The sequence below is a fragment of the Myotis lucifugus genome, unplaced genomic scaffold (assembly GCF_000147115.1).
Source record: "Myotis lucifugus unplaced genomic scaffold, Myoluc2.0 scaffold_347, whole genome shotgun sequence".
Lineage (NCBI taxonomy): Eukaryota > Metazoa > Chordata > Mammalia > Chiroptera > Vespertilionidae > Myotis > Myotis lucifugus.
Genome location: NW_005871395.1, coordinates 751,450 through 773,339, shown reverse-complemented (window position 1 = coordinate 773,339; position 21,890 = coordinate 751,450). Strand labels below are relative to the sequence as shown.

Below are 21,890 nucleotides of genomic sequence, written 5' to 3'. Positions count from 1 at the left end.
TGCCTTTGGCTGGAATCGAACCTAGGACCCCCCAATCCGCAGGCTGACGCTCTGTTCCACTGAGCCAAGCCAGCCAGGGCCTCTCTCATCATTCTTGTTTCTGTCTCTCCCTCTCCTTTCCTCTCTGAAATCAATACAAATATATTTAACAAAACAAAATAAAACAAAAAACACTTCCCTGAGGGTTTGAAATGGACTCCTGCCCTGAAGAACTTCCACTGAAGAGGACGTTAAGCATTTAATTCATGCCTCTCAGGGTTAGAAGACCAGGGCAGAGAGTGGTCTTATTAGGCAAGTCAATTGATCTTTCTTAGACCTTAATTCCAGTTAATGCAAAAGAGAACTCATTTCTTACATCCCCACCTAATAGGGTCATTTGTAAAGCTGAACAAGATATTAAATATGAATGGGCAAGGTATTATAATCCCATGCCTACCCCCACTGTTACCAACCTACTCCTATGCTCAAGCTTGTTACAATAAGCAGAAGAATGGACCCTAAAAGAAATAACAAGGTACAAGCCAATTCTCATCACTTCCCATGATTATTCTCTTTTGTGTTATGCATCCCTTGGAATGCTTAGATTTTGCCTATCTTGTCCCTGCATCTAACACAGTGCCTAGAACAGGGGTCCTCAAACTTTTTAAACAGGGGGCCAGTTCACTGTCCCTCAGACCATTGGAGGGCTGGACTATAATTTAAAAAAAAACTATGAACAAATTCCTATGCACACTGCACATATCTTATTTTGAAGTAAAAAAACAAAACGGGGACAAATACAATATTTGTATTTGCATGTGGCCCGCGGGCCGTAGTTTGAGGACCCCTGGCCTAGAACATAAAAGATATTCCATAAATACTTATTGAACAAATTATGACCATTGAACTGTGGTTAGTCACCACCAGCAGCAGAGCACCTGCACTACAGGTAATACAGGATCCTCAGTTCTCCTCTAGGAAAAAAATTAGAAAACCTAAAACCTGATTCATGCAAAGCTTTTTTTTTTTTTAATTCAATGTGGCTTAGCCTGGATTCTCTTGCCTACAAACACATGGTGCTTGAAAATGTTCCAAGCCAACCTGCAGGTTAGGGAGCTTTCAAAGAAGTAATGAAGGTTGAAGGAGGAAGTGAGAGCAAAAATATGACTGTGAAAAAAAATGAGGGCTTGGAGTGGAGAATCAAGGAGATGAGGGAGGAAACTTGGAAGTAGGAATCCTAAGAAAATCATAAATTTATCCAACAAATTGGGATAATGAGGTGAGAGTGACCAAAAGGGTAAAGATGGAGTGAGCGTTACATTCACTCATTCAGCAAATATGTATTAAATGCCTACTAGGTGCCAGGCATTTCTGATGAAAGGGTGATCTAAAAGCAAATTTGGTTGTGCCTACATGGAGCTTACAATTAACTTGAGGGGCAGTCATTCAATCATTCAACACAAATTTCTTGGGCACTTACTATATCTACCACACAGTTTTAGGCATTGATGATTCAGGAGTTAATGAAAGATAAAAATCCCTGTCTTTATAGGGGAGAGACAGTTACAAAAAGGAATGGGAAAAGTGAATACTATGTTAGACATGAATACAGCAATCCAGCAATTGTAAAACTGCAACGGCTGATCAGAAACATAAGGCTGTAGTGAGAAACAGGGGCTGGGACTGAGCTTTGTTAACCTAATAAACATTCAAACCTGTGAAGAATTTTTGTGAGTTTATGTGAGCCAAACTGCCAGCCAATGTGGGGAAGCAGAATCTCAATGGATTGAGATAATGCTCTGGAGAATGGCAGCTTTGTGTCTTACAGTGTTTTATACATTGCAATCTAAAGAGGTGACATTAGTGGGTTGCATGAAATCCACTGGTGATAGATTAGGGAGGCTGGAGAAAGCAAAGCAGGGAAACCTCTGGGATTGGATAAAAAGTAAAATGATAGACACATACTTCTTTTACACGGGTGAGTATAGGACAGTTAACAGTCAACAATGAACTCAGTGGCAATGAGGGGATCTGTGGTCTCTGCGGAGCAGTGCCTGTGCTTTGAGGGGTCCAGAAAAAGGAAAATTACTTTGACATTTAAAAACATATATTTTTTTATTGATTTCAGAGAGGAAGGGAGAGGGAGAGATTGAAACATCAATGAGAGATAGTAATTGATTGGCTGCCTCCTGCACGCTTCCTACTGGGGAGTGAGCCTGCAACCCAGGCATGTGCCCCACCCAGGCATATGCCCTTGACCAAACCCAGGCCCCTTCAGTCTGCAGGCCCACGGCTCTATTTTCTGAGCCAAACCGGCTAGGCTACTATGACATTTTAATATGTCATCATAGATGCCAGAAGACAACAGACAGGCTTAGTTAAGGTGGAGATTGTCAGGAAAGATACCGACCTAGGACATGACTACTCACCATAAATTGCTTTTCGTTAAAAACTTTTTATTTCAGACCATCTTTTGTGGCTAACTTAGGTCTGAGTTTGCACGGCGGCCAAGCAGGCCTTCCCTGAGCTTGTCAGACTAGCATGTGGCCCCTTTCGCCCACAGCTTCGAAGGAGGAGGTTAAGGCAGGTCAAGGGAGAGAGCAGAGCCGGAGGCCTGGGCAGCAGTGTCCCCCAGTGGGGGGAGCCAGCTTGTGGGGCCCTCTAGCCTCCATTGCCTCGGCCTCTTCTGGCCTGATGTGGTTGTGGGGAGACAAGTGAGTTACTGTCTGTGAGGTGCGGGCCGAGGCTTGGCATCAGGTGGGCCCTCCATCAAGAGCAGTGGTCAGCCCCCGGGCGTGGCCCAGTGGCTGAATGTCCATCTATGAACCAGGAGGTCATGGTTCCATTCCCGGTCCGGGCACATGCCGGGGTTGCAGACTCCATCCCCAAGGTGGGGCGAGCAGGAGGCAGCCGATGAATGGTTCCCTCTCATCATGGATGTTTCTATCTCTCTCCCTCTTCTTTCCTCTCTGAAAAGAAAGAGTAGTCAAACCAGTGGTCAAACCTGGGTGGCACAGGTGAGGGGCTTCCACGCCCAGGTATGGGGGGGGCGGCCCAGGACCCCACCCCCGCTGCCCATGCTCCCCCACCTCGCCCCACTCCTGTCGCCCGCCCGCCGGAACGCCCGCGGGCTCGGCCGCAACGGCTCGGGAACCGCCGGCGACCGCGGGCAGCGCCGCCAGCCCGGCCGTAGCTGCTGGGACCCGGCGCCCACTGCGCCCCCCGCCGAGGAGCCGGTGAGCCGCTGCGGGAGAGCCGGGCGCCGGGGCTGCGGGTTGGAGCGGGTCGGGGCGCCCGCGTCCCGGTGGCAGGTCCACGTCCCGGGCGGGGGCGCCGTCAGCCGCAGGGCCGGCACGTCGCGGGCGCTCAGTCCAAATCTGTGGAATGAATGACGGTGGTTCCTGGCAGCTTCTCCCAGAGGCATTGTCTCCGCTGCTGAAAGGCCGCGGGGAATGGCCGTGGCAGATGCGTGCGTTTTGCAAGCTGCATCCTTTCAAACTCGTCGGTCTGATTGGTCAAAAGCCCCAGGACCAGTCCGCTGCCCGGGCCTCACCCCACAACCGTCCATCTCCTCCTGAGACGCCACGGCCGGCAGCGTGCCTCCTGCTTTCACAGGTCACTGCTGTTCATTCTGTCCCCCCGACTGAGCCCCCACTTCCACCCCCACCCCCTGAACCCCTTTCTCTTCTAATCAAATCCTATCGATGTATCAGTGTTCCCCGAAGCCTTCTCCAACATCCCCACCCCGATGAGTTCTCTGCAGCACACCCTACCTGTCCCCCAAGATCATTGTTTCTGTGCCCATTGGTCAGCTCCATGGGCGCTGCTCTTCCCCAGCCACCAGACAGAGACAGAAGGACATTGAAAGCTCTTTGCTTGTGCCTCTTCCATATTCCACATACATTCCACATACATTCCCCATTTTAAAAAGTAAAAAAAAAAAAAAAAAAAAAAAAAAAGTAGGTGACAGGCTGTTTCTGATGAAATTCCAAGTGCTTATTTTGAAATGTTGGAAGTGAAATTTACCTTCCCATGATTAAGAGAACAGGAAAGATGACAATATTGTGGGAAAGATTCTTGAAATTAAACTAAGGCTCAGGATTTCACATTTATTGGGTTGCATTTAAAATAGTTATTCTTGGCTTTTAAAATACTTTCAACACATTTTGTAAGCGAATCAATGGGTGGCTGGGTAGGTAGGCATCTTTAGAGGATAAAGGAGCTAGGTCAAAAGTGCCTGTATTATAACAGTGTCCCCATTTTAGCATGGAGAGACTGAAAAAGGTGATTGGCTATGTTTGCAGTGGTTCACATACTTTATTGTGTAGCAGAGTCACCCGGAGGCCTTCCTAAACAAGACTGCTGGCCCATCCTTAGAGTTTCTGATTAATCAGGGCCCGAGAATCTGCATTTCTAACCTAGTTCCCAGGGGATGGTGATGCTGTTTATGTAGGGACAGAGTGTGGACAACAGAGATCAAACTAATTTCTATTCGTTAGTAGTAAATCCAGATACCCCAAATTATGTCACATTTATGAAATTACAAAATGAAACCTAAAGTAGTTCAGACCCACGGTTCATCCACTTAAATATTTTGTCTGATAGCAGGAAGCATCAGAGAATTGTTTTCTGAGTAGATATTTATCTTCAAGATTACAGGCAGAGCGTAGCATGTTGCTGCTCTCACTATGTGCAGAGGCCATCACACTAACACTGCTCAGGAGTCATTGTGTCGCTCCCTCTTGTGTTGTGTCTTGGCTGAAAGGTCACTTTCCCATCAGTGTGGTTTGGATGACTTTTTTCTGTGATGCATCACCTTCTCCACACCAAAGTGCACCTGCCACTTGTCAGTAGGAGCTTCTGGTCATTGTACCTTGTTGGGAAAGGAAAGGGTTCTGCTGGTGCATGCAAATGAATCATGAGGGCTTCTGTGAAATCAAGAAAGACTTAATGGAACTGGAGAAAGTCCGGGGAAGACTGCTAAAAAAAAGAAACCCAATACGGAAATCATGTGTTTTTCTTTATTGCCTTTAGCTAGTCATAGGATGAGCCCTTTACAGACGGCCTTCCACCTGCCCCTTCTAGACATCCTCACTATGGTCCCATGAGTTATGATTTGGTTACCTCTCCCCTAGAGGTAATAGTAATAGTCTCAAACTGGTCTTTTTAGCTTGGTCTCTTCTAACTCCAAGTACTATTCAGTAGAACTTAATGTGATTATGAAAATGATTTATGTCCAGTATGGTAACCCTTGCCATGTGTGGCTGTTGATCACTTGAAATGTAGTTAGTGTTCCTGGCCAGTGTGGCCCAGTGGTTGAGCATCGACCCAGGAACCAAGAGGTCACCAGTTTGATTCCTGGTCAGGGCACATGCCCGGGTTTCGGGTTCAATCTTTAGTAGGGGGCATGCAGGAGGCAGCTGATCAATGATGTTTCTCTCTCATCAATGTTTCTATTTCTCTATCCCTCTTCTTTCCTCTCATTCTAAAAAAAAAAAAATCAATAAAAAACATATTTTAAAAATAAGAAAATGTAGCTAGTGTGGCTGAGGAATTGAAATTTTTATTTAAATTAAATTAAATTAAATTTAAATAGCCACAAGTAGCCAATGGCTACTGTCTTGGACAGCATAGCTCTAGACCATACCATTAACATACTTGTTTTCCCAAAGCATGTCTCTGTGCACATGACTACATCTGCTCAAACACTTTCAATAGCTGAAACGTCCAGGTTGAACCAAGCATTCAAGACCCTCTGACAATAGGCCTCAACCTACTTTTTTGGGCTTATCATTGACTTTACTAAAATCTATTGAATTACTTGCCTTATTATCTTTAAAAAATTTTTTTTGCCTTATTATTTTATTATCTCTGACATTTATCCTATCCTATTCCTAAAATACCTTATTCTCCTCCCTGCCCCCAGTTTGGACAGAGCAGAGCTCAAATCATATCTCTCCCAGGAGGTCTTCCTCATCCCTCTGGGTTGGGATTATTAACTCCACTCTGTAGGAGATCACAATGGTATTAGGATGTGGTATCTATTTTGGAATCAGAAAGACCAAGTTCAGATCCTGGCTCTGCTATTTACTAGTAATTGTAGGACTCTGAGGACATCACTAAATTCATCAGTAAAATGAATATAATCATTATCAGGAAAATAGTACCTATCTCTTGAGATGATGTGTGAAGAACCTTGCGCATGGCAGGCAGCAATAACTGTTAATTCCGTATTTATTTATTTTTATTTCTTTATTCATTTCAGAGAGGAAGGGAGAGATAGAAACATCAATGATGAGAGAGAATCACTGATCGTCTGTCTCCTGCACACCCCCTACTTGTGATTGAGCCCGCAACTCAGGCATGTGCCCTTCGCCAGAATTGAACCTGGGACCCTTCAGTCTGCAGGCCGACGCTCTATCCACTGAGCCAAACCGGCTAGGGCAATTCCTGTATTTCTTATTTCTAAACTCTCAGAGCACCATATTTTTATTTTAGTAAACTGTAGAGTTTTTGTATCCTCAGAGCACCTAGCATTCAGTAAGTGTTTGTGGAACACTAAATTAATTGACCACAAGTGAAACAGTATTCTTTAGTTAGAAACAAATGAAGACCAAGATTATATATGGTAGGAATTTATAAAATTGTGAAAATAAAAGCAGACAAACTTACTAAGTCCTAGTCTAGTCTAGTCTGAAAGCCATTTTTTGAATAGAAATGATGTAGATTGAAGACAGTATAATGAAATACTACTTTCTATAAATGAACTCATGGGATATGATACCTCCAAAGGGTACGACAACAGAAAATATAAATACTTCAGCTTTGGAAGAGAGGAAAATTCTTGGAGGATAAACTAATTTGTGATGGGAGGAGATGAGGGTTTTTTTTGTGTGTGTGTGTGTCTTCAGTAACAAGGCCTTTGATACAGAAGTCACACATGGAGGTCCACAGGCTAAATCCAGCCTGCAGAGGTGTTTATTAGATGTGTACAATGGTTTTAAAAATATGTAAAGTAATTGACAGCATTTAAAAGTCAGAAGACTTCACATAAACTCTGGAATTACGGCTTCTCTTGGAAAAGGTCAGATCCGGCCATGCTGGGCCCAACATGACCCATGACAACAATTGCTGGAGCTGAGTGGCTGCCGCTGCCCCCTGAGTCCCACTGTTCCCACGGTCCTTGATGTTCACACATTGCCAGCTTTTCACCAACCTGGCCTTAGTGCCACTTTTGGAAACAAAATGCTGGATTTTAGACCCTGGATCCAACCCAGGATGGCAGTTACTATAATCTCAATATTGTTAGCAGGTTAATTAGGCTTTTTTAGATGCCAGAAAGAGATATATTCTAGTAATGGAATTTTACTGTAAAGTTACATTGTAAAACGAAACAAAACTGGGTCAATATTGCTATAAGGGGGGAGGGGAAATGTATTAATGGACAGTTCTACTTGTTTGTTTGTTTTTCTGTAAAAGACATGAAGTCCTAATTCTCTTAAGTGATACATTGTGAAATACCTCTTCCATCTTTGATATTCCCTAACAACATTCTCACTTCTTTATAGAATTTGTGATTTTTAGTTCATATGTATTATATAGCACACCAGTGATACCCAGCGCTTTAAGGGTAAAAATACAATATGTAACTATAGCCCAATTATTTAATTTTTCTAAAACCTCAGTTTTATCACCTATAAAATAGGGGTAACAGTAATACTTGGGTTATTATGGGAATTAAATGAAAAAACTCATGAAAAAAATTTAGTGCAATGCTTGTCATATAGTGAGTGCTCTATAAATGTTGGCGATGATAATGATGTTGATACTCGATCATTCTGAAGGAAAGCAAAGTTGATGATGCATTAAACTTGTTTGCAGCCTCACCTATTAAAGAACTATTTGGCCGTAGCCGGTTTGGCTCAGTGAATAGAGCGCCAGCACGAAGAACAAAGGGTCATGGATTCGATTCTGGTTAAAGGCACATACCTTGGTTGCAGGCTTGATCCCCACCCCCATCAGAGACCCTGCAGGAGGCAACCAATTGATATGCCTCTTTCACATCAGTATTTCTCTGTCTGTCTCTCCCCCTCCCTTCCACTCTCTCTAAAAAAATCAATGGAAAAATATCCTCATGTGAGGATTTAAAAAAAAAAGAACTATTTATATAATCTACATACTTTGTGTTTACCTATATATTTTATAGTTATTATAAAACTGCAGTGTACTATGCGAATGCAAGGTATCACTTATATATATATATATATATATATATATGCAAATTGGTGTCACTCCGCTAAATATGCTAATTAACTAGGATGCCGTAATGGTTCGACCAGACAGGAGGAGGTTGTGCGCACAGCGTTGGGGGCGGGGTGGCAGGGGCCTCCGTGCACCTGCGGCCGCGGCTGCTTCAAAGGCCGGAAAGGGAGGCAGGGCTGGACCAGCAGTGGCTGTGGCTGCTGCAGGGCCGGACCAGAGGGTGGTCAGCACCACACGATTTTGAATCATGCGCTGGACTTCTAATATATATATATATATATCTACACTAATAAAAGACAAAGATGCTAATTGACCATACCTTCGCTACTCCCATCAACCAATCAGAAGAGTATGCAAATTAACCAACAAAGATGGCCATTAAATTTGCATACTGTAGGTGGGGTGGCACAGCGTGAGCTGCCACCCAGCCCACCGCCATCCGGGCCTGCCATCTGCAACCTGGGGTGGCAGGGCAGGGCAGCGCGGTCCGCCGCCTGGCCCACCACCATCCAGGCCTGCCATCTGCGACCCAGGAGGCGGGGCAGGCACCACGGGATCGAGCCTGCCATCTGCCACCCGGGGAGCGGGCCTAAGCCAGCAGGTGGTTATCTCCTGAGGGGTCCCAGCCTGTGAGAGGGCACAGGTTGGGCTGAGGGACCCCCCTCTGCCAATGCACAAATTTTTGTGCACTGGGCCTCATATATATCCTATCTAATAAAGAGGGAATATGCTAATTGCTGCCCCGCCCTCAAAGATGGCGGCGCCCACAGCCAATAAGAAGGGAATATGCCAATTGACTGCTCTGCCCTCAAAGATGGCAGCACCCACAGCCACAAGATGGTGGTGCCCAGTCCCCTCAGCCCCACCAGGGCAGCAGGCTGCTCCACATGCCTGCCTCCAGAGACCCACAGTCCCCTCAGCCCCCCAGCCGCACAGGGCTGGCCCAAGGCCCAGGCAAGCCTTGGATGGTGGCTGCCCAGCCACCACGGCCGTCCGAGGCTCAGGTAACCAGGGCCAGCCAAGGCTTGAGCTGCTGGCAGTGGCAGTAGCAGAGGTGTGATGGGGTGTAGTTCCCCTGAATTCTGGGTCGCCTCCTGTCCCTGAGGGCTCCCGGACTGTGAGAGGGGGCAGGCCGGGCTGAGGGACCCCCCTCCAGTGCATGAATTTCATGCACCAGACCTCTAGTATATATATATTTTAGAGGCCCAGTGCACAAATTTGTGCATGGGTGGGGTACAGCCAGCCCACCCTGATGGGGGCCAATCAGGGTCAAGCCGGCGGGGGGAGGGGATGAGGGAGGTAGGCCAACCACACCCCTAATTGGGGGGGCACTCAGGGGCAGGGCCGGCCAGAGGGAGGGGCCTGGAGAAGACCCACTGAGCTGGAGCTGAGCATGGGCCCCAGGCTTCCCAGGGAGGATGGCCTCCACAAGGAAACAGAAACTACCAGAAGGCTCTGCAAACAGGCCCTGAGCTCCCTTTGGCCAGGCGGACTCAGAGCTGGTGTCTCTGTGTGTACATTAGACACAGCCCGGCACTTGCCTTTGTCTGTTGGTCAAATCCGTTGCATGGAAAAACGTGTTCCCCTTCTTCTCTCTGGGCCCTTACAACAAATACAGGCCAATTGGAAAACGCAGGCCCCAGTGGCAGAGTCAGGCCCCACAATCACCCGGAATTTAGGCCTAAGACAAGTGGGTAGCAATCTCCACGGAACAGAACACACTGCTTTAGAGTCTTCATTCTCCCCTAAAATGTGCCCAGCTGCTCCTCTTTAGCCAGGATAGACTGAACTAAGGAACCAAAGACCGAGTTTCCTTTGAGGTGGGATCCACCAGGAGCCAGCTGGTAGCAAGGCCCCTCACAGGCAGCTGCCTTTTCCACAAGCTTGGTATGCTCTGAGCTGGTCCATTTCTGGTGGTGCCGGGTCCTGGACTGCTGGTTGGGCGGAAAGTCCACAGGGTTTCTCTCTGCCACCTTCCTGGCCTTCCCAGCAGTACCCTCCAGCCTGGCACGCCAGGCGGCTGTCGCTAGAGCCGGGACTCGGAGAGTGAAGGAGTTGGCCCATGCGGAGAGGGACCCACAGGTGGCCAGGCCACGTCCCCCTACCCCCGCTTCTCAGTCTCGCTCGCATGGATTGGGCCAAAGCCTGCTGCCCAAGACTGGTGCCATGTGGGGAGGGTCACCGCAGGGAGAAGGGCACCCTGACCTGCCAGCCTTGGTGATGATCATCTTGGTGCCCAACTGATTAAATTTGTCCCACAGAGCCTTCATCTCAAGCTGCACGCTCACGCTGGCCACCTACTCATTCTTTACCAGTGCCTTGGCGATGGCCACGCAACTGGCCCCGGGGCCCTCAGGCTTGGCAGCGGCGCTGGTGGTGGCCCCTGCGGCTGGCGCGTCATAGTGACTGGTCGTTCCAGTCATTCCACCGTAATGGTCGCTGGGCTTTTATATAGAGAGATATGATTTTTACCTCATAAATATATATATATATATATATATATATATATATATATATATATACTTTTTTATTTATGTAGAAGAATTTTATTTATTTATTTACTTATTTATTTGACATCAGAGAGGAAAGGAGAGGGAGAGAGAGGAAAGGAGAGGGAGAGAGAGATAGAAACATCAATGATGAGAGAGAATCATTGATTAGCTGCCTTTTGCACTGGGGATCGAGCCAAAACCTGGGCATGTGTCCCAACCGGGAATTGAACCATGACCTTTTGATTCATGGCTTGACCTCAACCACTGAGCCACACTGGTGGAGCTATGTGGAAGAATTTTAGATTTTATGCCTTTTTTGTTATTTAAAAACACAGATGATCAAGAATGGTTCTATTTTCTTTCAGAAGTGGATTTATATCCATCATTAACTCCTCCTCCTCCTCATTGTCTCTAGAGTTTAAAACCAGAGTTTTAAAGCTTAAAGTGGCCCTTAGATATCATTTGGTCCAACCATGTCATTTTATGGACAAGGAAACTGAAACTTATTTTTTAAGAAACTTGCCCCCAATCAGACAGCTAGTTAGGAAAACAGCCAGGGCCGGAAGCCCATTCTCCTGAGAACCTGTGCAGTGCTTTTTCTGCTATACCACGATGCCGCTAACTGGATACTATGTAGTCATTTCAGAAATATTTGTTGAGGTCATACTAAGTGTCAGGCACTATTCTGGGCTCTGAGAATACAGCCATGAACAGTCAAAGTCCCACCTCTTAGACTAACATTTTAGTATGGGAATCAGACAATGGTCAAATAGATAAGCAGTTGCTAGGAAGAACAGGAAAGGTAAAGGGATAATGATAGGTGCACTATCCCCATCAAGGAGGTAGAAGACACTGTATTGACTGACCACTTAACCTTAGCATGTTTAGTGAAAATTGGTGGTTATACTGACTTTTACCTCATATTCATTTCCCTACAACATAACCGAATATAAAGAAAACTGGGCTTCCTAGCAGGACACCTGGGTTCCAGTCCCGACTCTAATTATTTAACAGTCAAGTCTGTTTAAACTTCTGGGCTTTGGTTTCTCCAAAATGAGACTAATTCTCACTTTGCCTTCTTATAGGCTAGTTGTGAGTATGAAATTATAAAACACATGAGGAAGTTTTATAATACTGCAATGTGTTATGCAAATGTAAGGTATCATTATATGGAAATTTTACTAAAGGGGTCTATATTTTTAAAATTGTTTTCTGTTTGGTCTGTTTCCACCTGTCCAGGAATGATGCAGCCACCAAGGAGCTATCAGGATTTGGACTCTAGATACAGGGATTATTCTTGCTCGTATGATGTCAAGCGAGATGTGTACAACGAGGAGACCTTTCAACAGGATTACAGAAGGAAGTCTGCCTCCTCTGGGAACTTGGACATTGACATCACCACCTTCCAACACCATATCCAGTGCAGGTGCGTGTGTGTGGTCATTTACCTGCCACCAAGCTGACAGCACCATACCCCTATTTGACTCCTTTTGGTGCCCATTTCTGTCTACCTCCTCTGAATCCCTGGCATCAGAACCCTTAGTTTACAGGGTGATTTCTCTTCAGGTTTGTTTTTTTGGTGTGTGTGTGCTTTGTCTTGTAGCATCTTCTTTTTTTAAAATACTTTTTTATTTATTTCAGAGAGAAAGGGAGAGGGAGAGAGAGAAACATCAATGATGACAGAGAATCATTGATTGGCTGCCTCCCGCACGCACTGTAGTGGGGATTGAGCCTGCTACCCAGGCATATGTCCCTGACTGAAACCGAACCCGGGACCCTACAGTCCGCAGGCCGGTGCTCTATCCACTAAGCCAAACCTAGGGCTTGTAGCACCTTCTTGATTGTAAACTTCTTGGATGTCCCCCACAGCATCTAGGGATGATATTTAGTAAATCCATTGTTTGATTGACCACCATTACCAGTCTCTTAACAACAACAACCAAAAGCAACCATGATGGACTAATTAGTGACAGAGAATGACATCCTTCTAAACTCATACCCAGCTGTGCCCACGTAGTACTTGTGGTCATCAACATGGGACCCACCTCCTGTGATACCCACTGTGACCATGCAGGCTCTGCAGTTCAGAGGCGCCTCACCTGTTTCTGTGCTGTGAAACTTTTAGCAATCTGGTAAAGCTTATGAACCTCTGCATAATTTCTTTTTACTCTTTTTTTTTAATTGTGATATAAAACATACTAGTAGTCCAGTGCACAAAATTTATGCACATTAAAAGGGAATTAATTGCCCTAACCAGTTTGGCTCAGTGGATAGAGCATCGGCCTGCGGACTCAAGGGTCCTGGGTTCGATTCCGGTCAAGGGCATGTACCTTGGTTGCGGGCACATCCCCAGTGGGGAGTATGCAGGAGGCAGCTGATCGATGTTTCTCTCTCATCGATGTTTCTAACTCTCTATCCCTCTCCCTTCCTCTCTGTAAAAAATCAATAAAATATATTTTTTTAAAAAGGGGATTAATTAGCAGAGATATTTTCATATTGCTATTTGCCCTTTCTCTATAATAGGAGTGTGAGAGACGAAAGGAAATTAGTAAAATGTATATGAAAATAATATATAAATTTATTAATAAATAAACAGTAACAAAAGGATATAACAACAACAGAGGCATGATATAAAATGACAAAAACATGATATGAAAACAACAAAAACATGATATACAAACAACAGTGATGCAAACAATGACTGATAAAGTGATTAAACTTATTCTAATATCTCCCTGTACACCACATTAAGAGTGAAAACACTTTCAGAGTGCTTGACTTCAGAGTGCTTGACTAATTTCCCTTGTGATGAAGTACTTAGAACTTTAACTGTAACATCACATGCTCTTCAAACTCGAGAGAAAGCAAAAATGGGTTCAGGTAGGAATATGCCTACTTTGTCTAGAGTTTGTCCTTGTGATTTATTAATAGTCATCACAAATGCTGGCATCACGGGAAACCGTCGTCGAATCAATTTAAATGGGAGGCAGTGTCAGATGGGGACAAATTAATTCTTGGAATCAGAACAGCCTCTCCCTCTGCAGATTCTGTTAATACTTCAGCTTCGATAATGTTAGGTCGTAATCTTTTGATAATAAATCTGGTACAAAGACCCCATTTACTATTGAGACTTCTCAATAGCATGATGATTGCACCCACTTTCAATTTTAATTTATGACACGGCATTCCCGAAGGAGTAATACTATTAAGAAATTCGATGGGAAAATTTTCCTTTTCAGCATCATCTGTGGAATCAATGGAATCATCACTCAAATATGTGTGAAAATCTCCATCGAGTATATCCAAATTTTCTTCATTTAATTTTTGAACATGCTCATTTTTTGGACAAAGAATTGCACGTTTAGATATATTTTTAATATTATCTATAGCAGTGGTTCTCAACCTTGGCTGCACATTAGAATCACCTGGGAATCTTGTTAAAATCCTGATTCCTGGGCCTCATCCTCTGGAAATTGTTTCTTTGTTATGGGGTGGGGCCACAACATCAGTAACAAAGAAACAGAATTAAAACTTTATTGTGGGGAGCCACTACAGTGTTTTGGACAGGTTCAAGCCTTGGACTGATGAGAGGGCACGGTCCTCTCATTGCCACGTGCAAGTCCCAGTTAGGAGGGCAGGGCCCTCCCAGCACAATTATAGCCAACAGCTATAGTTGTAAGCTTGAACCTATGGTCCAAACACGTGGCCCCACGTGCCTGAGTGATGTAGGCTTGATAGAGTTTAGGTGCCTGTAGTTGAGTAGGATTGAAACTCAGGAGAATGTTGTAAACATCTTGGTCACACCCTTACTTTGCCTCGTAGCATCTGCTATAAATTAAAGGCATGGCTGTGGGCATGGTCGCTGTCTCTCAGAGAATCAGCGTCCCACTGAGACCCGGCTTTCATTCTCTTGTCTGTCTTTTCTAAGCCTTTCAGCCGCCCCAACTCAGGTTCACCCCTGGCCGTGCTGGTGCGCGGCACATTTTAGAAAGATCTGCCTCCACGCTCCGAGGGCGGGTTCCTGCCTCAAACCCGCCCTTATAGGAAACAGCTCCGGGAAACAGCTTGGGGGAGGGTGCAGCCATTGCCAAGACAACCCCTGCAGGACTGACTTCCTTCCACTTGGTCGCGGCGGTTCTTATGGATGCGATGAACACCACCCATGGTTTTTATATAAGTAGATAACACTAAATTAGCTGTTTTAACTATTTTTAAGTGTACAAATCAGCATTCATGACATTCACAATATTGTGTAACTATCACCACTATCTGTTTCCAAAACTTTTCATCACCTAAACAGAAACTCTGTACCTGTGAAGCAATAACTCCCCACTTTCCCCTCCCCCAGCCCTGGTAACCTCTCTTCTGCTTTCTGTCTCTATGAATTGCCTTTTCTTGATATTTCATTTAAGTGGAACCACACAATACTTGTCTTTCATGTCTGGTTTATTTCACTTATCATAGTGTTTTTGAGGCTTGTCCATGTTGTAGCACGAATGAGTACTTCATTTTATGGCCAATAATATGCCATTATATGTAGACAGCACATTTTGTTTATCCATTCATCTGTTGGTGGTCACTTGGGTGGTTTCTATGTTTTGGTTATTGTGAATAATGCTGCCATGAATATTGGCATTGGAGTCTCTGTTGAGTCCCTGTTTTCAATTCTTTTAGGTATGTACCTAGGAGTAGCATTGTTGGATCATGTGGTAATTCTATGTTTAATTTTTTGAGGAACTGCCAGACATTTTTACAGCAGCTACACCATTGTACATTCATACCAGCAATGTAGAAATATTCCAGTGTCTCTATATCCTCTCCAACATTTGTTATCTATCATTAAAAAAATTATCGACATCCTAGTAGGTGTGAAGTGGTATCTCACTGTGGGTTTTGCTTGTTTGTTTGTTTTACCATTTCATCATAACTAAATATGATGAACATCTTTTCATGTGCTTCTTGGTCATTTGTGTACCTTTTTTAGAGAAATGTCTACTTACTTCCTTTGCCCTTTTAAAAATTAGGTTGTTTTTCTTCTGTTGTTGAGTTGTAGGAGTTCTTTATATGTTCTGAATGTCAAACCCTTATCAGATATGTAATTTGCAAATATTTTCTTCCATTCTGTAGGTTGTCTTTTTTCTCTGTTGATTGTGTCCTTTGGTGTACAACAGTTTTTAATTTTAATGAAATTCAATTTATCTATTTTTTCTTTTGTTGCCTGTGACTTTGGTGTCATACATAAGAAATTGTTGTAAAATCCAAGATCATGAAGATTTCCCCCTATATGTTCTTCTAGGAGTTTTATAGTTTCAGCTCTTAAATTTAGACCCTTGATCCAATAATTTTGAGTTAATTTTGTAAGGTGTAAAGTAAGGGTCCAACTTTATTCCTAGCTATGTGGATATCCCATTTTCCCAGCACCATTTATTGAAGATACTGTTCTTTTCCCATTGAACGGTCTTGGTCAGAGTTTTTTTCAATGCATAAAATACATTTATAATAATAAAAGCATAATATGCTAATTAGACCAGACATCCTTCCAGATGACCTTCCGGACGAAGCCAGGGTTGTGAGGGAAGCCCAGGTCCTAGGTGCCAGAGGGAAGCTGGTGCTGGCAGCCAGGGGAAGGAAGGTCTACTCTTGCATGAATTTCATGCATCAGGCCTCTAGTAAAATTTTAAAGGAAACCAGTTTTTCTAAACATAGTTTATCAAAATATGAAAAATCCCAAAATTATGTTATTTAATAATGTGGACCTAGTAGCTATCATAATTTCAAAGTAGTGATGAATATAAATGATACTTTAATATATCTGCAGCAATTTTAATGTAATATGAAAATGTTTGTGATTTCTATTGGTGACAAAATCAAGTTCTGCTATACTACTCTGGTTTGTTGTTAACATTCATAATTTGAAAGAAGTGCTCAATTTCAATTAGGAAGTTAGTAAGTATAACAAACGATATATTTTCTTCTAAATTCACATATCCCATGAATTTAGAGTCTCAGGGGGTCCATAGACCTATGGTTAGGAACCCTTTTTTGTGACCTACATCATGATATTAACCCTAATTACTCAAGCTGCCCTACTCACACTCTGGATTTATCACCCACAATTGGCATGTGTTGGGTGACAAATGAGGAAGGCCTCCACACAGCCCTCTTGCAGACTTCCTTCTCTCTGAGGCATTCTCCTTTATCCATATCCTGCCTTTTGCAAGTTGCGGTCTTGGATGCCCCTCCCAGTCTTACACCACTACTCTCATTTTCTCTGCTCCATGATGGATCAGAATATATTAAAGAGGGCATTTGGGGGCCACTTTGGCTTTGTCTCTATAAAAGGATAGTCTTTTCCTGACTTATCCCTCATCCTAAGCAGGTTCTAACACTCCTCCCCCTGCCCAGGCCTTGGACATTTAAATCTGACCAGTTCTGCCTCGCATGGGCTTTTATAGCAGTTCTTAGTCCCTACTTCTAAACACACAGTTATATCCACTTCTGAATTTTAACCTGAAAGGCACTGTGGTTAAGAGCAAGACTGAGAAGCCGGATTGCCTGGTTTTGAATCCCAGTTCTGCTGCTTCCAAGCTGTGTGACCTTAGGTAAGCTATCCAACCCAACTGTGCCTCAGTTTCCTCACCTGTAAATGGTGATGGTAATAGCACCTACTTCATAAGGTGATTGTGAGGATTTACTCATTTTTCTTATAATAGTTGGTATACAGTATTATATTAGTTTCCAGTGTACAACATAGTGATTTGACATTTAGATACCTTACTAAGTCCCCAGGCAACGTTACCACAGTATTATTGACTACTAGAGGCCCCAGGATTCGTAACACCAGTGGAGTCCCTCGGCCTGGCCTGCACCCTCTCACAATCCGGGACCCCTCGGGGGATGTCAGACTGCCGGTTTCTGCCCAATCCCCGAAGGCCAGGCCAAGGGACCCCACCAGTGCATGAATGATTGTGCACCGGGCCTCTAGTATGCATATCAGATCTTTGGTTAATCTCTTCCCGCCCTCCCCTCTCCCTCCTTCCCTCTGAGATTCATCAGTCTGTTCCATGTTTCCATGCCTATGCTTTGAGCGTCTACCCCCTGGTGGTCATTGCACGTCATAGCTACTGATTGAACAGTTGAACAGTCAAATGATTGAACCGTCGCTTAGGCTTTTATATATATAGATATTCCCCTTCACCTTTTTCACCCACCCCTCTAGTCACCTCCCCTCTGGCAACGATCAGTTTGCCTCTGTTTCTGTGAGTCTGTTTTTGTTTTGTTTTGTTTGTTTGTTTCTGTGGGGTTTTTTTTTAGATTCTACATACAGGTGAAATCATGTGGTATTTGCCTTTTTCTGTCTGACTTATTTCACTTAGCATAATACAATGTTGCCATCCATATTGTCACAAATGGCAAGATTTCATTTTTTTATATATCTGAGTAATAGTCCATTACATCATGTCTTTATCCATTCCTCTATCAATGGACACCTAGGTTGTGTCCATCGTGGCTATCTATATATATAAAAGCCTAAGAAACTCTTACAATGAAACAACCGGAACAACCGGTCACTTTGATGCGCACTGACCACCAGGGGGCAGACACTCAATGCAGGAGCTGCCCCCAGCCCACAGGCCCCGATTGCCGATGGAGCCTGCCGGCCAACCTCCTGGTCTCTCCCCACAGCTAGCAGGCCCTGATTGCCTGATCAGGGCCGGGCCCCCAGGCTAAAACAGAGAACTAGGGGTGGGTGACAGCGAACGCAAGTGGCGAGGAAGGAGGGGGAGAGGCGGGGAGGTGGGGAACCTGATTGGCCCTGATCACCGGCCAGGCCTAGGGACCCAACCCATTCATGAATTTCGTACACCGGGCCTCTAGTTGTAAATAATGCTGCAATGAGCATACAATTACATATATCTTTTTGAATGTTTTGTTTGTTTGTTTTCTTCAGATAAACACCCAGAAGTGGAATTGCTGGGTCATATGGTATTTCTATTTTTAGTTTTTTGAGGAATCTCGATACTGTTTTTCATGGCTGCACCAACTTATAGTTCCACTAACAGTGCACAGGATTCCCTTTTCTCCACATCCCACCAACACTTGTTATTTGTTGACTTTTTGATGTCTATTCTAACTGGTATGAAGTAGTGTCTCACTGTGGTTTTGACTTGCATTTCCCTGATGATTAGTGATGTCGAGCATCTTTTCATATGTCTGTGGGCCATCTGTATGTCTTCTTTGGAGAAATGTCTTTTTATGTCCTCTGTTTATTTTTTTTTAAAATCATCACCCAAAAATATGCTTTAATTGATTTGAGAGAGAGAGGAAGGGAGAGGAATAAGAAGAGAGAGAGACAGAGAAACATTGATGGAAACATTAATCAGCTGCCTCCCTTACATGCCCAGACTGGGGATCAAACCTACAACCCATGTACATGCCCTGACCAGGAATCAAACCCACAACCCTTTGGTGCACAGGACGATGCTCCAACCAATTGAGCCATACTGACTAGGGCTCCTCTGTCCATTTTTGATCAATTGTAGGTGTTTTAAGTCGTATGAGTTCTTCATAAATTTTGAATATTAACCCCTTATTGGCTATATCATTTGGGAATTTGTATCTTTTCTCATTCAGTAGATTGTCTTCATTTTGCTGATGGCTTCCTTCATGGTACAGAAGCTTTTTATTTTGACGTAGTCCCATTTGTTAATTTTTTTCTTTAGTTGCACTTGCTCAAGGGGACACATCAAAACATATATTATTAAGACTGATGTCAAAGGGTTTATTACAGTAAAACCTCAATTTTGTGAACCTCCATTTAACAGATAAAATTTCCAGTCTGTATGTCATATGTGAAAATTAACACCCTATTAATTTAAAAATGCTTTTAACCAAGATATGCTTATACTTATTTTTTAATTGTATTTTATTGTTTAAAGTATTACAAATAGTAGTACATATGTCTCCTTTTTTCCCCATTGACCTTCCCCTGACCTCCCCTACCCACCGGCACATGCCCTCACCCCACACCTCCAATGTCTTGTGTCCATTGGTTATGCTTATATGCATACATAAAAGTCCTTCGGTTGATCTCTTACCCCTCCCCCCAACACTCCCCAGCCTTCCCACTGTAATTTGACAGTCTGTTCGATGCTTCTCTGCCTCTGTAACTATCTTTTTGTTTATCGGGTTATAATGTTCTTTATTATCTATAAATGAGTGAGATCATGTGGTATTTTTCTTTCACTGCCTGGCTTATTTCACTTAGCATAATGCTCTCCAGTTCCATCCATGCTCCTGCAAATGGTAAGAATTCATTCTATTTAATAGCAGCATAGTATTCCATTGTGTAGATGTACCATAGTTTTCTAATCCACTCATCTGCTGATGGACATTTAGGCTGTTTCCAAATCTTAGCTATTGTAAATTGTGCTGCTATGAACATAGGGGTGCATATTTCTGATTGGTGTTTCTGTTTTCTTGGGATATATTCCTACAAGTGGTATTACTGGGTCAAATGGCAGTTCCATTTTTAAATTTTTGAGGAAATGCCATACTGTTTTCCACAGTGGCTGCACCAGTCTGCATTCCCACCAGCAGTGAAGGAGGGTTCCTTTTTCTCCGCATCCTCTCGAGCACTTGTCATTTGTTGATTTGTTGATGATAGCCATTCTGACAGGTGTGAGATGGTACCGCATTGTTGTTTTGATTTGCATCTCTTGGATGATTAGTGACTTTGTCATGTTTTCATATGTCTCTGGGCCTTCTGTATGTCCTCTTTTGTAAAGTGTCTATTTAGGTCCTTTGCTCATTTTTTGATTGGATTGTTTATCTTCCTTTTGTTAAGTTGTATGAGTTCCCTGTAATTGTTGGAGATTAAACCCTTATCGGAGATAACATTGGCAAATATGTTCTCGCATGCAGTGGGCTTTCTTGTTGTTTTGTTGATGGTTTCTTTCACTGTGCAGAAGCTTTTTATTTTGATGTAGTCCCATTTGTTTATTTTCTCCTTAGTCTCTCTTGCCCTAGGATCTATGTCTGTAAAGATATTGCTACGACATATGTCTGCAATTTTGCTACCTATGGAGTCTTGTAGGATTTTTATGGTTTCCCATCTTACATTTAAGTCCTTTAGCCATTTTTTTTAATATATTTTTTATTGATTTTTTACAGAGAGGAAGGGAGAGGGATAGAGAGCTAGAAACATCGATGAGAGAGAAACATCCATCAGCTGCCTCCTGCACACTCCCCACTGGGGATGTGCCCACAAGCAAGGTACATGCTCTTGACCGGAATCGAACCTGGGACCCTTGAGTCCGCAGGCCGACGCTCTATCCGCTGAGCCAAACCGGTCAGGCCCTTTAGCCATTTTGAGTTTGTTTTTGTGTATGGTGTAAGTTGGTGATTTAGTTTTGCTTATACTTATTAAGAGGTTTTTGTTTTTTTAAACCTCGCCCAAGGATTTTTTAAATTGATTTTTAGGGAGAGTGGAAGAGAGAGGCAAAGACAGAAGGAAACATCGATGTGAGAGAAACACATTGATTGTTTGCCTCCTGCATGAGCCCCAACCAGGGTTCAGGCTAGGGAGGAGCCTACAACCAAGTACATGCCCTTGACTGGAATCGAACCCAGGACCCTTTGGTCTGCAGGCCAGTGCTCTATCCACTGAGCCAAACGGGCTAGGGCTATATTTTGTTATTAATTCACTTTTATTTTAAACAAATTTTAGCAAATAGGCCATATGTTGAAAAAACACTGTAGTAATTTCACCGACATAAATAAATATGACATATCAGCAACTATAGTCTACATATTTAAATTCAAGAGTCACCACTTGTAAGCAGTGTTTGGTGAATGATTAGTCAGCGTGTGATCACACCGCTTCCAGAGTGGTAATTGATTCTGTTTTTCCATGGTGTGACTTTCTGCGACAGATTTTTGTTTGTTTATTTGCTTAGATTTATGTTTTATTAATTTCAGAGAGGCTTCAAGGGAGAGGGAGAAAGAGATAGAAACATCAATGATGAGAGAGAATCATTGATCGGCTGCCTCCTGCATGCCCCCCCCTGCCCCCCCCCCCCCTGCACTGGGGACTGAGCTTGAAACTTGGACATGTGCCCTGACTGGGAATCAAACCATGACCTCCTGGTTCATATG

At 43.7% G+C, this 21,890-nt stretch overlaps 1 protein-coding gene across 1 annotated transcript in view; it reads left to right on the top strand.

The window, feature by feature from the left end:
- Positions 1–10,566: 10,566 nt before the first annotated feature.
- Positions 10,567–21,890, top strand: part of SLC26A8 (solute carrier family 26 member 8) — an 81,228-nt gene continuing 69,904 nt past the window's right edge. Inside the window, exons 1-2 of the mRNA XM_023764782.1 lie at positions 10,567–10,633; positions 11,973–12,159. Coding sequence (XP_023620550.1) covers positions 10,567–10,633; positions 11,973–12,159 — 254 coding nt within the window. The remainder of the gene's footprint in view (positions 10,634–11,972; positions 12,160–21,890) is intronic.